Source organism: Gopherus evgoodei, chromosome 1, assembly GCF_007399415.2.
Source record: "Gopherus evgoodei ecotype Sinaloan lineage chromosome 1, rGopEvg1_v1.p, whole genome shotgun sequence".
Lineage (NCBI taxonomy): Eukaryota > Metazoa > Chordata > Testudines > Testudinidae > Gopherus > Gopherus evgoodei.
This window is the reverse complement of record NC_044322.1, coordinates 111,877,482-111,892,981: the sequence shown is the minus strand read 5'-3', so window position 1 is coordinate 111,892,981 and position 15,500 is coordinate 111,877,482. Positions and strand designations below refer to the sequence as shown.

Here is a 15,500-nt window from a genome sequence, read left to right as displayed (position 1 = left end):
GGTTTATTGTACAGTTTAGTCCTGTTCAGATTGTAAATATCCTCTTCACTTCCAAACAATGTGGTCTGGCCTCTTTGCAGTGAATGGAGCATTAGGAAAAATACCAGTAAATCAAATGTTTGGTTTAAATTAAAATCAGAAACCACCTTTGATAGGAATTTAAGGAGGACATGTTGTTACACCATTTTAAGAAATACCATATTCAGTGAATCAGCCATTAGTGTCTGAATACCTCAGGTTGAAATGATGCAATTACCACTAGGTGAAACGCAAGGTGAAAAGGTGGTTCTATTAACTAGGCGAGCCCCACATTTAAATCATATTATGGAATGGAAACCAAAGAGGTGGAAATATTCAAGATAGACCTTTTAAAAAGGTCTCCCCTGTAAATGACGAGAGTCTTGTGCCAGTGGGTGAAATACCAAAGTCATTGGCAGGTATACTCCCACTGAGCTAAAGGTGAGCCTAGAGTGTTTAAGGTGCAGCAGGCAGCTCACACCAAAGGGAGTAGAAAACTAGCAAGGATTAGACACTGTCTGTCTTGCTCAAATGAAAAATTACTTTCTTTTCATGGAAAGTCACATGAATCTGCTTTCCAACAGAGTTTTCTGGACATCTTCAAAGCAGTTCCAGACCAAGTTGTTCAGTCAGCTAGCATCCTAGGCTGACAGACTCCCACATCTCGTATCTTGTCCTAAATAAGACTGAGTGTTCTTTGGGACAGGGACTGTACAATACAAAGTCTGTAACGTCTAGCACAGTGGGGCTCCCAACCCTGATTAGTGTCTCCAGTCATTACAGTATTACAAAGAAACAACAATAACAACAACAACAATCTTCTGAATCCCAGGCTGGTGAGCCTACATTGACAGCTAGGGCCAGCTAGTTAATGGATCATAATGATAAGACGTATCTTGAAGAGGATCTACAGTGCTGAGACAAATAGGGGGTTTTGAGGGAGAGGAATTCCAGAGCGAATTACAGGCCCTATTCCAGATGGCAGGGGTGTTATCCCTCAGGCATAATCTCCCAGGGTATGGATCAAGAGATACATGCAATAAGAACAGCAGCAAGCGTCACCAGCTAGAAGCTACAGAAAAAGAAAAGGAAACACACCAAATGCAAGAGAGTTGCAGAAGAGGCTAGTTTTATGGAACCTGTCCCCTGTCCAAGTTTATGATCAGACTACATGAAAGCAATTGACTTCCAGGAATACTGTTTTAGTGAATTAGACACTGAAGGAATCCAAGGTAGAAAGGTCCTGTCACCAAAGAGACAGATTTTGTCCAAAGAAATCTGCCAAAGAATTTTTCATTTTTTAAGATGTTTTTTCAACTTTGCCTAATGTAGAAGTCTCCCTCATCCCTTTCAATGACCAAACAAACAAAAGCAATGAGTGACATATTTCTTGGCAACATAATATGTTGACTTTACTTTAAAAAATTACAGTATTAACAAGACCACAAATAAAGAATTATAAGAGAGGCAAGATGCTGCAAGAAATAGGAATCTTTACAAATTCATTCAAACTGGTTTCAAACAATCTTACCTTGCTGTCAAGATTCTTCATGGTTAACAAATCAAGCGTTTTAAGGGAATGGCCTGTAGGTGAAATAAAATAGAGGCAGACATGGATGCGAGTGTCATGGTAGTTGTATAAGGAGCGTTTAATTTTCAGTTCTTCCTGGAGGTAGGCCTCAAATTGTGCATCTATGTAATCCACTATTGGCTGATAGCTGGGGAAAAAAATGTGATGTGTTAGCAACCAAAGATTAGTTTCTCTCAGATAGAGTGGGACTAAAAAAGGGAATCCATGTTATATTTTTCTGCATACTATTGCTTACTCGAGGAATTCTGTATCACTGCACAATTTTCAGAAATTAACGTGCATGCAGAATTTCCTTTCCCCTACAGAAATAGGCTGCAGTGCTGCTAGCTACCACTAGCTAGCAATGGACTCAGAAGAGCCCAGCTTGCACATATAAGACATTAACTGGTGAGAGGGAACTAGAGAGTTCCTGGCAGCTGCAGTTCCTAGCATGCCCTGAGGGAAAGGGAGGGCAGTGCACAGGAAACTCAACACAAGCCTGGCACAGAGCATCAGGCTGTTTCTCCCTCTGGATCCCTGGGCAGAAGGTGGGCTGGGGACAGAGGGGAGAAGGGGGTTGTGAGTGTCTAGCCCCCCAGCTGGGCTGGGGAGGGAGTGGGGAAGGGGGCAGAGAAAGAGCAACTGGGTTCTCATGGGGGTTTCTTTAACTCTATTCCTGAGGGAATTTTTGTGTGTGTCTGTATTGTTCCAAACATATTGGCTGACAGATATTTTGAAATAAATTACCAAAATAATTGAAACTGGCTTGACTATGTAGCATTATTTTGACAACATTTGCAGAATTTTAAGATATTGTGTGCAGAATTTTTAATTTTTTGGTGCAGAATTCCCCCAGGAGTATATCGCTTTACATATCAACTACATACACTGGAATCTCAAGAAGTAATATACTAGACCAGGATATTAAATGTATGGATAATGATCAAACTGTCTATGCAATGTAAAACTAAAGTTACTGAATACTAGTTTGAGAAACTAATGCAGCACAAGATGGGTTAAAGATACAGTTAAATTTTTCTCTATTGGTGATGAAAAGCAGAGTGTATCAGCTATGTTTTTTACTGAAATCCTTAAGGGATCCATTTCATGGACTTCTGTAATTTCTGTAGTCTCACAACTTAATCTTGGAAATAATGGACTATCACTATAAATAGTATGTGACAGATACTGTCCATAATTACGATATTTTCACATCTTTTGGAGATCAGTATTGTGTTTTGGGGAGCTTTATTACTGGTAAATGCGTGTAAGAGAGCAGGAAATTATCCTATCCTCTAAAGAATGAGAATTTGATTTTTATTTTAACTACATTTTAAAGATTCTCTCCCTTTTTTATATGATCCAAATTACAAGAGGACCATAATGTATCCTCAAAACATGTTATTGTATACATAAGAGCAGCAGGTCCTGAGTATCTGTTGCTGCATACAGTGTAGACGAATCATGGGAGGCAAAATTTCAAAGGCATTGATTACATGGAAAGTGAATTTGAAACAGGTAAAAGACAGCCTTGCTTTCAATATGAAATATTTTACTGCGTATCATTAACGCCAGTACCTGAGATTTTTCTCTATCATCTAAACACGGTTCATCAAAGAAATAGGCAAGAATAGGCAAGTCACTAGCAAGAACTCTCTTTTGTTAGTATCCTTTGCTATAATGTTAATTAAAGCTGCGAGTTTGTCACAGAGGTCACAGAAGTCACAGATTCTGTGACTTTCGTGACCTCCATAGCAGCTGGTGGGAGCTGCGGGGATGGTGCCTGCAGACGGAGGCAGCTCACAGAGCTGCCTGGCCACACCTCTGCCTAGGACCTGAGCGAGGGGGATGTTACCACTTCCGGGGAGCATCCTGGGTAAGCGCCGCTCAGAGCCCGCCTCACGCTGTACCGTGCCCCAACCCCTTGCCCCCTTCCACACTCAAACTCTGCTGCTGCTGGGGGCGAGAGGGAGGTTCGGAGACAGGTACGGAGCCTACTGTCCCTGCCACCCATGCCTCCCCCCCCAACACCAGCGGGGTTCCTGGGCCATGCACTGCTGCCCACCTCCCCCCCTCCTGCATCAGCAGGAGTCCAGACCGCACACCGTCACCCATCCCCTACCCCACTAGCACCCAGGCCAAATTCCCCCAGCAACCGTGGTTCTCCCGGGCAGTCCCCCACGCAAGTTTTAGTCAGGGGTATATAGTAAAAGTAATGGACAGGTCACAGGCTGTGAATTTTTGATTACTGCCCATGACTTTTACTAAAAATACCTGTGACTAAAACGTAGCCTTAATGTTAATTTATGTTCTGGAAGTGAATGCACAACCTCCATCCATGTCCAACACTACTTGGCTCTTGAATAATGTAAATTATTATGAAAAATGCTTCATAGTATTGGTCATCCCAATAAGAGTCTGAAGAAAATCATTTCAATAATTATGAATATTTAAATTCATCAGACTGAATTGACAGAAAAGAAAACTCTAAATTCACTAGCTGTGTAATGATCCATCTTCTAAATAGGCTGTTCAACTTCAAATACACCTACATTTAAAGAATCCAGATGATTTTTCTTCCAACTTACTCTCTTTTGTAGATTCTATTGAAACTTAAAAGCACAAGTCTGTAGAGAACATATTGTACTGCATCTTACTATCTGTATAATGATATGAAAGTTCAAAAAATGCCCATCACTATTATATATTTTATTGATATAATTTGTAACACATTATAAAGGCATGTGCACATGAGGGCATAGTAAACGCTGATTTCTTAAATAACTTGCCTGACAAGAAGAAAATACAATCCATTAATTATGTGGAAAAATGTATAATTAAATATCTGGAGTACATATGTAATTTGAACCACACATTTGTCTTAATCACATACCTAACTTGAAAAATCTACTCAGACTTCACAGGTCAAGACCAAAGTTATTTTGCATAATCAAATTCTTACCACATGAGGAAACACTAACCTATCTTCTTTGTTTATCTGGTCACCGAATCCCACTGTATTTACAATGGTCAGTTTTAATCGAACATTGCTTTCCTGGAGTTCATAGGTCTGAGCTCTGAGTCTTACATTCGGTTGAAAATGTGTTGATACGCGGTCATCAAAACTGGTGTTAAACAAAGTATCTATCAAGGTTGATTTTCCAATTCCAGTCTCCCCTAAAAAAATTAAAAGAAAAAGTAAGAAGTTTGCATTTACATATATTTGTACAAAGCATAATAGTTGTTATTATAGTTATTGTCCCATTAAAAGAGTTTAAAGAGAAATTACCTGTAAATTAGCTTCTCCAAACATATGAGCAAATTCCTCTTTTTGACCCTTAGAAGCACCAGTAAATGTGTTTTGTACAAAAAAATCAATTGCAGTGCCTCATTATCTTGAATATTCCCTCAAACCTTCAATTCCTTGACAAGTAGAACACATGCATACACACCTACTAGTACCCCAAAGGGAAAACAACAATAAAACACACCTTTAAGCACTAAGGGCATTCCTTTTGAGCCTCTCACTAGAATCTTAAGATCCAAGAACAGGATTAGTGTCTTATAAATGAGGAATAAAGATTGTTTAGCATGATTAAATGGGCCTGCCATGGTGGCCTAGGCACCAGCACTCCAAAATCATGGGGGACAGGGGAAGAGAGAAAACCTTAACACCAAGAAAACTTTACTAGTTCATTAGGTCAGTATTAAAACAACAGCTATCCATCTTCACTATTTTACACAAGTTTTAAGATTAGCTATTCCATGCATATAGGGAGGTCTGTTCTTCAACCACATCAGCTAATAGACAGAGATGAAGTGAAAGTCAATTATGGGCTGGAGTGGATTATTTATACCCTTGCTCAGTTCAGTGTTGGGTTTTAGGAAAATGCATGGCTGTGTGTCTGGCTGGTACATCCAAAGAACTCCAATACATTCAGCCAGAAAATTAATAAGCATAAAAAAGCTTCAAGGTTTCCTACTGATAGACCTAGGAGTGGCTTGGATTCTATTATCTGAAATACTTTATCTATGGGGAAGAGTTGGATGTAGACCACACGTTTTAAAGAATCCTAGAAGTTGCTCAGGAAACAAGACTTAAGGCATCCTTCAAGCCTGATCATGAAAGTACTATACAACAAAGATAATCAAAAGGATGGTTACGAATAAAAAGAGGCATATTATGGATCATAGTTAAAAAGGCAAAAACACCCTAAGATCACAGTGGATCAATACTGCAGTCATTTCCTGATGGGAAGTAACAGTAACCTTGTCATCCACTTTTTTTGGTATTAATATTTGTGCCAAAAGATAGTTTATGGCCAAATACTTAATATTCACTGCTGTCAATAATAAAAAAAGTATATTACTTACCAATACAAAGAATGTTGAAGCAGAAGCCCTGGTTGATGGATTTGTTAACCAACTGATCTGGTAAGCTATCAAAACCAACATGGCCAGACAAAGATAAGGGTCGACAATTATCATTTTGCTGTGGAAAAATGATTATTTAAGAAAATGTGTTGCCAAACAATTAACAGTGATATACAAGGAGATTTACTAGTAAGCCACAACTCTTCTTTAGGTCTGGTAAGTGACTGAAGAAAACATTAAGAGTTTGCAAAGTCTGTCAATGGAATAAATAAGTATCAACTCATTTAGTGAAATGATGGCATAAATAATTAAGTTTTACTGTAGCCAGCTAATTTGCCATCGAAGCCACTGAAGTGAATGGGACTACTCACATGATTAAAGTTAAGCACATGCTTAACTGACTTGTGAGATCAGAGCTTATAAACCAAAGAAAGCACACTAGTCAAATGGAAATGGAAACTTGTGAATGAAGGATATCCCAACTGATTTACCTCTACAAAGAGAGAAAAAAAAATCAGAGGAGAACATAAAGGACAGCAGGAATTCAAAATAAAGACTGAAAACTTGAGGAAAGATACACATAGATAAAAACGTACTCTAAGTGTGCAAGCAGTAGAATTTTTTAATGTATAAAGTTATCCATACATCACAACTATAAAGATATCATTACATATGTAGTTAGAGTACCAGAGCGTATAGTTCTTTTTAAATTATTTAATAATGAATTGGTACTTAGATATATTGGTGATGGGTATACGAGAAATGCCTAACATACATAGTCTAAAATAAAAGGAAACAACATCATTTTTCCACATATTAACTGCAGAACCTGAAATGCAATTTAAAAAATAAACCATTCAGCATAAACAGATGAACAAAGCCATGATTAGCCACAGGTTCATGTTATTCTGTGTTCCTATGTTTACAATCACCAACCCACTATCAATTCCCTGAGCCTTCTAATACAGCCAGCATCCTAAGACTTAATCTTAACCTGGGTTTACATTCTAGCCTTTGCCTACTTCACTAAGGTTGGGGGATTTTATTTAAATTTAGAAGCTCAGGGAAAAGCGTCATCCTTTACACTGAATATGTTTGGACATATTTCAGTCAGGCCTTTTGACATGAGTTTAGCACTCATCATGAAACTATGCTGAATCTTTCTAGTGTGCATCTCTTATAATAATTTAAATATTTATTCATTCTCTTATTGATTTTCATGTATTGTCATTCCCGTATTAGACTGATAGTGCTGGAAAAATGTACACAGACAAAAACAATTTAAGGAGAAAACAGTACATTTTAGGACTATCAAACATGGTGATTCTAAAATTAACATGGTATTGACTGAAAACAAGTTCAGATATAGCCACAATCTGAAAAAGAGAAAATGACAAAATACCTCAGGAAAGGCACTCCGTGTGGGAGCCAATATAAAAAAGAGAGAGAGAGATGGTTGTGGTTGAATCAAACAAATGGGACATGGAGTCCTGACGGAGCAGAGGGGACAACAGGCAACATAAAAGACAAGATTATACAAGCCACAAAGGTGAACACAAGAACAGCACTTCTGTCTAACAAAACTGAAGATACAACCTGGTATATGACCAAAAATCAAGCTATATTATTTTTTCATAACACCAACAATTAAGATTTGAGACACACAAAGGACGTTAGAGTCTCAGCATAATTGTAGAGGGATATGATGCCTTTCATATCTGGTCATTGGCCTAAATCTCAACTATGTTAGTTGTGTCCTAAATTACCATGCAACTGTTAGCTACTTTGCATAAGTCACTAGCAGTCTCAGTGGACAAATGACTACAAAAATACAACAAATGGCACCAATCCATTTATGTCAAGATTTGAATCCATCAACAGGGTCGTACAGAGAAAGCTACTGATGGACTTTCTGTATTTGCTCAGTGGAAAAATAGAGGAGCTAGTCTCTATAGCTGTCAATTTGGTACCTTTGACTTTAAAAAGTAAAAAAAAAATTAAAACTATTCCATATGATGAATATAGCTTCCAAGTTCATTGACAATGAAGATGACTGAATAGAACAAATTTTCACTGCAAAGCAGATAATGGCACTGAAATATAGTCAACATGTGCAACAACAGGATGCCTTTTTACGATTCATTTCCTAAATATAACCATACTTCACTACACAACAAAAATTTTGACTATAGCAGTGTTATGTAGTTCATATCAAAAGTCCAACTTGGCTTATTTCCTTGGGTCCTTGAACTTCTGCCAAGTCAGCTACGTTTAGACGTGTGTTTTGGTCAGGAAACTGAGTGGCTCAACTTCTGCCAAAGGAATTTATATCATTTTCAGAATTTCTTCAGATACATGAATTCTTAGAACAGCAGCAAATTTGAGAATGTAACTATATGGGTACAAGATATTTAATAGAGACCCTACTAATTGAACTAACCTCGTTATCTCTAGCCTGATTCTTGCTTGCATATTTATACCTGCCTCTGGAAATGTCCATTACATGCACCCTATGAAGTGGGTATTCAGCCACGAAAGCTCATGCTCCAATACGTCTGTTAGTCTATAAGGTGCCACAGGACTCTTTGCTGCTTTTACAGATCCAGACTAACACAGCTACCCCTCCGTTATTTAAATTGTATGTTATACTTACAATTAAACTAAACCCTAATATTAAGACTAATAAGTTAACTACATCATATCCTAATAACTTCTAAACAATAAGCTTTCCCACTATTCTGAACAGCACTGAAGACAAGTTTCTATTATAAAGAAGAACCGTAGCAATACCTGCTGCAAGATTGCTCATATTCAGTTATTCTACTTTGTTTTCTTTCAGGTATAGCTACAGTACTTTACACACTTCCATCATAAGAGGTCTTACAATTCTATTCCTATTAGTAATTTATACAATTCCTATTGGTAATTTATATAATTCCTTTGTTGAACCTGTATGAAATTCTCCTAGAAATTTTGTTTGTTTTTCTGTGACGATTGAATGCCAACCCCATTCAATTAAAATTGTCTGGAGCACTTTAATACTACTATTCGTTAATTTGAGAAATTAGACTATTTGTCTCCACTTCCCTCTACCTATAATAACTACAATCCAATCTAAAACTGCCATCCTGTGTTTCCAAAATACCCATGAACTTGTCCCCTCCCAATGCTCCCTCCATTTTTATATTGGTCCCCCCCCCCCGCTATTCTCCTGTGTAATATTGTTTGCTTCTGCTGCCCTATCTAGAATTCTCTTGCCTCTCCAAATCTGTAAGCCTACTGATAAATTCTAAATCCCCAACACATTTCATTTTTGCTGATACTGCATTTTTTCAAATATCTTCTCACTGTAGTTAACCCACAAGAATACTTTCTGACATTTATTTTTTAAATGTCCATTCTTCTTTTATGCTAGTCTTTTCCAGTTTTTCCTTTCTGCTCATATAAAAAAAAGAGCCATGAGTCCAAGCTGTGAAACTTCTGTTCTCTAGTTTACTCTCTCTATAATTCTTTACATACAGAATGCTATATACAACATGCAATATAAAATTGTATTATATTTTACTAAATGATTTAAATAAGTTTTGTAGCCTTTATAGCATAATTAAATATTCATAAATGGAACGCAATGGGCTACTTCTTTTGGATGAAACGAAGCAGTGTTCAGCACTGGATCTAGGTGCAAGTCTGGAAAGTGAAGGAAAAGAGACTTTGCACTTCTCTGATTGGGAGTAATCAGGGCACAATTCTCCCCCAACGCTGCTCTAATCTAGGGTGACCAGATGTCCCGATTTTATAGGGACAGTCACGATTTTGGGGTCTTTTTTCTTATATAGGGTCCTATTACCCCCCACCTCCTGTCCCGATTTTTCACACTTCCTGTCTGGTCACCCTACTCTGATCTATGTCACTACAATGGCCTCCATGGACTATCCAAATGCCAAGGATCATCAGCATTCAGCACTTTGGCCACACACCTTTCAGAATGCCTCATAGACAGAAAAGCACAAGAACAGCCAACTAAATTCCATCCAGGGATTCCTCTAAACAAGACAAATCCGCAGCTGGTTATTTAGGCCATTTTGTGTTCCTTGTGTCCCTAACAAAGCAACATCTGAGATGGAACAGGACAGAAGATGTGTCTTTATGTCATGAGCTAATCAAATAATTCACTACATCAGAAATAAAAGTGAATCTGAGCTAAGTTTTGGATTGGATTTGTGTATCTGAAGAACAAGGTAGAAGTGGAAAGTTGACAGGATTTGCCAGGATGCGGAGCGAGGTTTTCCTTGAAGCATGCAAACACATAACTAAGACTGTTTAGATTTTTTTATTTTTAAATATGCAGCAACTCTCAGCCATTTTGACCAAGACAAAGCCTCAGAATTGGATCTTCTAGTAATAATTTTAGAATGCTGACAGAGCCTGCAAACTGTAGTCAACGGACGTGCATGTGTATGGGCCTTGTATACAGGTTCAGTACAGGATTGTGGCATGATACTTATTTCTGTTCACAATTTTACCTATAAACTCAGGGAAAATTAACAAATTTGCTCATTATTAGAAATTATTCAAGGAATTTCTTATTCAAACATATGTCTGTGCATTGTTTGTGAGCTACAGTTCCTAACCATTAGAGTATTTGCTCTCCATAACTAGAAATTTATACTGTATGATTGGTAATTTGAATCGCATGGGATTGGCTCCTATGTCTAGATGGCTCTCAAATTGACAGTTTTCAAGATGGCCACATGAATACTTCTGAAGTAATTACATATTTTAACAAGTATTCATAATTCTACTTTGCTGTTAGCATTCTTGCAAAAAATAGGGCCTGGACAAAGGTAAAAGCAGTCACAGTGAAAGCTGTTGTAAGCATAGTTGAAGCACATTCACGGTTTTTATGTGAATCAATGTTCCTAAGATTTTTTTCTCTCTGGACTTACTAACAACAAACGTGAAGTTCCACCTCAGTCTGGAGCTACGTGTAAAAGAAGCGTTCAGAGCGAATAAAAGTTAAGCTAATGAATCATTAACGCTGATTAGCGCCTCCATCCTTTGATTTGCGCACAACGTGGAATGACGGGGCTGAGGGCAGAGCCCGAGTCTTCTGAAACTTCTAAAACCAAACCCTGACTTGAATGGGGGAGTCGCCCGCTTTGTGCGCCTCCACCCCCCAGCCGTGTGCAAGGGGCTTTGAGATCCTGGGATGAAAACCCAAAGGCAACACCCTGACACTGTCCTACCCCCGGCGCCCCCCGCCTGCCTCTCGTAGCGAGCGCGCCACGCACGAGTCTCCCGCGGGGGGGTCTTACCAGCTCGGGGGGGGTGACAGCGGGGGGAGCCTGGGGGCAGGGGGCTGTGGCAGGCGGTAACTCAGGGGGGAGGTTGGGGCGGGCACGTCCCGTCACAGTGATCGGAGCCCGCGCGGGGGCGTCCCCCCTCCATGAGGGGCCCGGCCCGGCCCGGCCGAGGAAGTTTTTAGGGTGCGGTCGGGGGAGGGGGGGAAAGAGGCGAGAAAGTTTCACGCGCCCGCGAGCGGGACTCACCAGCTGCCGGGTGACCTCGGAGGAAGCCATGACACCTGGCGGCCGCCGCGGGAGGGGGAGGGGAGAGGCGCGCGGGAAGCTCCGGGCGGTTGGAATGTAACCGGCAGCTAGAGGGTCCGTGCGGAGGGGGCGGGGCCAAGCGACGGGGCGGGGAGGGGCGTGGCCTCGGGGCGGCCCGAGGGGCGGGGCCGCGCTGTAACCGCTTCGCACCGCAGCCCCGGGGCGCTCCCCGCACGCGGCGGGCTGGAGTCTCGGACGTGACGTGAGCGGGGAGCGGACGGTCGGTCCCTGACCCCCCCCCCCGCGGTCGGTATAATGGGCCACGAGCCGCCGCCGCTGGGAGATGCTGCTGCCGCATTAGCAAGGGGCGGGGAGCGCTCGGCCGCCGGGCCCTGAGCCGCTGCAGGAGGCGGCCGCGGCGATGCTGGGGCCGCGCTGAGCTTGGGGCGCCATGGCCGAGGAGCCGGCGCTGAGCTCGGAGTCGGTGCTGCGGTTCCTGGCGGCGCGGGGCGGGCGGGCGCGGAACACGGAGCTGCTGGAGCATTTCCGGGGCTGGCTGAGCCCCCCGGAGCCGGAGCGCCGCGCCCGGGCCCGCCAGCGCTTCAAGGAGCTGGTCAACGCCGTGGCCACCGTGCGGCTGGAGCCCGGCTCCGGCGCCAAGTACGTGCAGCTGCGGCGGCGCTACCGGCCCGGGGGGACCCCGGCTGCGAACAAGCCGGACTCGCCGCCCGGTGACCGGCCCCTCGAACCCGGCGGTAGCGAGACCGCCGCTCCCCTCGATCCCCGAGCGGCGCCCGGGCCCGAGCCGCTGCCTGACATCGCGGACACCGCCCCCTTAGACCCCCCAGTAGCGCTGCAGCTGCTGCCCAGCATCGCGGTGACCCCTGAGGAGGAGGCGGACTCGGTACAGCGGAGTCGGGACTCCTCGCCTTGCCCCGGGGGGCAGCCGGGGGAGATCGCGCCAGCTGCCCCGGGGAAGCCGGACCCCGAGGATGGGGCGCTCCTGGGGAAGGGCCCCCCTAGCTGCCCGCAACAGCCTCCCCAGGCGGGGAGCGGGAGCGACTTGCCCCGGCTGGGCCAGGTGCCCCCGGGCGGCGGCAGGAAGAGGAGCTCGCGGCGCAGTGTGGCCCGGGGGCTGCAGGCGCAGCCGGGGCACGGCGCGGAGGAGACGGTTGTCCCTGGCCGGCTTGCCGAAGAGGAGGGGGCCGAGGCCGGTTCCGGCTCCCCCTGCTCCCCGGGCAGCTCCGGCGGGGGGGCCACCCCTAGGTCCGGCCGCAAGAACTTCCGCGAGTTGATGATGGGCAGCTCCCCCCAGCTGAAACGGAGTTTCTTCCCCAGCGCCCCCCGAGCCCGCGGGGGGGACTCGGACAGCGCCTCGCTGGCCTCCTCCACGGCCGAGGAAGAGAGCGGCGGGGGGAGCTCGGTGGCGCTGGACCCGCTGGAGCACGCCTGGATGCTGTCAGCCGCGGACGGCCGGTGGGAGAGCCTGGAGGGGCTGCTGAGCAGTGAGCCGGGGCTGCTCTCCAAGCGCGACTTCATCACCGGCTTCACTTGCCTGCACTGGGCCGCCAAGCACGGGCGCCACGAGCTGCTCGCCATGCTAGTCAACTTCGCGCACAAGCAGCGGCTGCCCATCAACATCAACGCGCGCACCAGCGGCGGGTACACGGCGCTGCACCTGGCGGCCATGCACGGCCACCTGGAAGTGGTCAAGCTGCTTGTGGGGGCCTACGACGCAGACGTGGATGTCAGGGACTACAGCGGGCGCAAGGCCTCCAACTACCTGAGCCAGGGCACCACAGAGGAGATGCGGAGCCTGGTGGGGGGCCTGCAGGAGGAGGGCGAGGGCACTGTGGGCAATGGGAGCGGGCGCTGGAGACTCTCCAAGGTGCTCCCCTCCAACCTCATTACCCACAAACTCTCTCACCACCACCAGGGGCAGGGCGAGGAGACTGAGTCCAGCGAAGGGGCAGCGGCCCAGGGCAGGGAGATGAGTAGGAAAACCTCAAATAGCGGCAGAATGAAACCACGGCTCAACAAAATCCGATTCCGCACCCAGATCATCCACACCACCCCCTCTTTCCGAGGGGAGGCTGAGGAGGAGGAGGAGGAGCAGGAGGAGAAGCCACTGAAAACGTCCTTCAAGCTCAGACCCAAATCCAATGTCTTTGGTTAAGCAGGGAAACAAGCAGTATCTAAATCAGGGGTGTTACATGCTCCTGAACCCATTCTGTAAGTAGTGCAGAAGAGGGGTGATGTTTGCAGGCCTGTGTGAGTGACAATCCCTCATCCAGAACTCATGCATTCTCCTGGGGATAAAGCAAAATGCCTTGTTTTAACTTCTGAGTTTCATGAAGTGTAAATATCTGCAGGGCTCTTGGGATTTAGCAGTTTCCAGGAAATAGCTGCTTCAAGCCAAGCAGTGGGGGCTCCCCATACTTAAGAGCTGTTTGCTTGCAAGTACAGCCAGGGACAGTGGGTCTGTAAAGAAGTGCTGAGTATGTAAAATCTGCAGGCCCTTTCTTTTTAGAAGCTAAGTATTAGGGTCTGGAAACGTGTATTTATACTTGGTTTTAATTGGAGTTGGAGGGAAGATGAGAGATAATCCAAAACTTTACATTTCACTGCTAGATTATGAACTGGTATTCTATATTACTCTTCATGGACAGCTAACTATCTAAGTAGGATTTCTTAAATACATTCATGTATTTTTAAAGTCTCTCTTTCTAATGGCAATACCACATGATTAAATAGAGTTAAGTACAACACGTGACCGGTGTGTCGAAACTGCTCTGCTGACTGTCAGGATGCTTGTAGACATTTGGGCTCCTGTCCTCAAAGACTTAAGATCAGTCTTAACTTTAGCTGTTCAAATCACATAATTCAAATATGGAAGTCAATGGGATGGCTTGCAAAGGGTATAGTTAAGCATGCTATAAGTCTTTGCTGCTTAATTGAGGTACTACTGAACTCTAATAGAATTGGGATGCTAATGCAGAATATAGTAGCATGAATGAAAGGTCTTTAATTTTTATACATTGAATAACTGCTAATTAAGTTCTGTATCAAAGCAATTTTACTTTCATAATCACTGTGAACTATCAAATACTACGTCTAGTACCATTTGAGTTATTGATCGTTTGTCGCCAACACTACACTAGAGTAATAGCAACATATTTTAAGTTGATATGATTATTTTTATTCATGTAAAACTAGGTAATTATGCCACACATCTCATCCAAGCACATCACTTTTCCTTAAAAAGGAGTGTAGATGGTGTTGTATGAGATCTTCACAAAACCAATAAAATATTGAAATGCTATAGCGCTGTTCTAGGCATTCAATAATTGTGTGCTGTAGTATCTACTGGCTCCTTCAATGTATTTATATGCAGAAATGCTTATGAGCTATGGTAGGGTGAGGGACCCAGGAACTCTTTTTTTCTAAGGCCATCTCTATCCCTGTTTGTTTAGTGTATTGAGTAAAAGCTACTTAATGAGAGAGTTTGGTTGGTTTTTTTTTTTAAAGTAGTGGGGCAACGTTCAGATTCTGACTCTCTAGTAAAACTGATTAAAAATCAAATTTCTTAGTTTGAAACATCAAAACCCTTCCTGTCTGTGTTGTGTGGTTTTGTTTTTTAAATGCACTGGAAATTCTCAAAGTAATTGTTTTGGAAATTCTCAGCCGCAGACAGGTCTATTCTAAATCTGTTCTGTACAGTCTTCAGAACTTAATTGGTTTCTCTGCTGTTCAGGTCAGTAATTCTTGCAAATGTTGGAAGGCATACTTATGTTAAAATAGCCTTTTTTCAAAAAGAGAGGCATTGGGCTGGTCCTACATCATGGACGCAGCTGGCCATTGAATCATCTGTGCGTAAATGTCAAAATACTGCCAATGAAAAATGTTTCTAAGTTACACTATCTTGTAATGTATGTGCGTATTTGGGGGAGTTGCTCCTGAAAGATCTGTGCTTTCTCGTGTTGACAGCT

The 15,500-nt window shown here is 43.5% G+C and overlaps 2 protein-coding genes across 4 annotated transcripts in view; one reads left to right on the top strand and one right to left on the bottom strand.

Annotated features, from left to right (window-relative positions):
- Nucleotides 1–11,637, bottom strand: part of SEPTIN10 (septin 10) — a 52,118-nt gene extending 40,481 nt beyond the window's left edge. For all 3 annotated transcript variants that reach the window (XM_030569243.1, XM_030569252.1, XM_030569263.1), the window contains exons 1-4: nucleotides 11,512–11,637; nucleotides 5,963–6,080; nucleotides 4,570–4,765; nucleotides 1,550–1,736 (exon numbers count right to left, since the gene is read on the bottom strand). In XM_030569243.1, the coding sequence (XP_030425103.1) occupies nucleotides 1,550–1,736; nucleotides 4,570–4,765; nucleotides 5,963–6,080; nucleotides 11,512–11,541 (531 nt within the window). In that variant the 5' untranslated portion in view covers nucleotides 11,542–11,637. The remainder of the gene's footprint in view (nucleotides 1–1,549; nucleotides 1,737–4,569; nucleotides 4,766–5,962; nucleotides 6,081–11,511) is intronic.
- A 312-nt stretch (nucleotides 11,638–11,949) lies between these two features.
- Nucleotides 11,950–13,924, top strand: SOWAHC (sosondowah ankyrin repeat domain family member C). Its single transcript, XM_030569231.1, has one exon. It carries the CDS (start codon nucleotides 11,963–11,965, stop codon nucleotides 13,685–13,687), a length of 1,725 nt encoding a protein of 574 aa, XP_030425091.1. The 5' UTR covers nucleotides 11,950–11,962; the 3' UTR covers nucleotides 13,688–13,924.
- The last annotated feature ends 1,576 nt before the right edge of the window (nucleotides 13,925–15,500 follow it).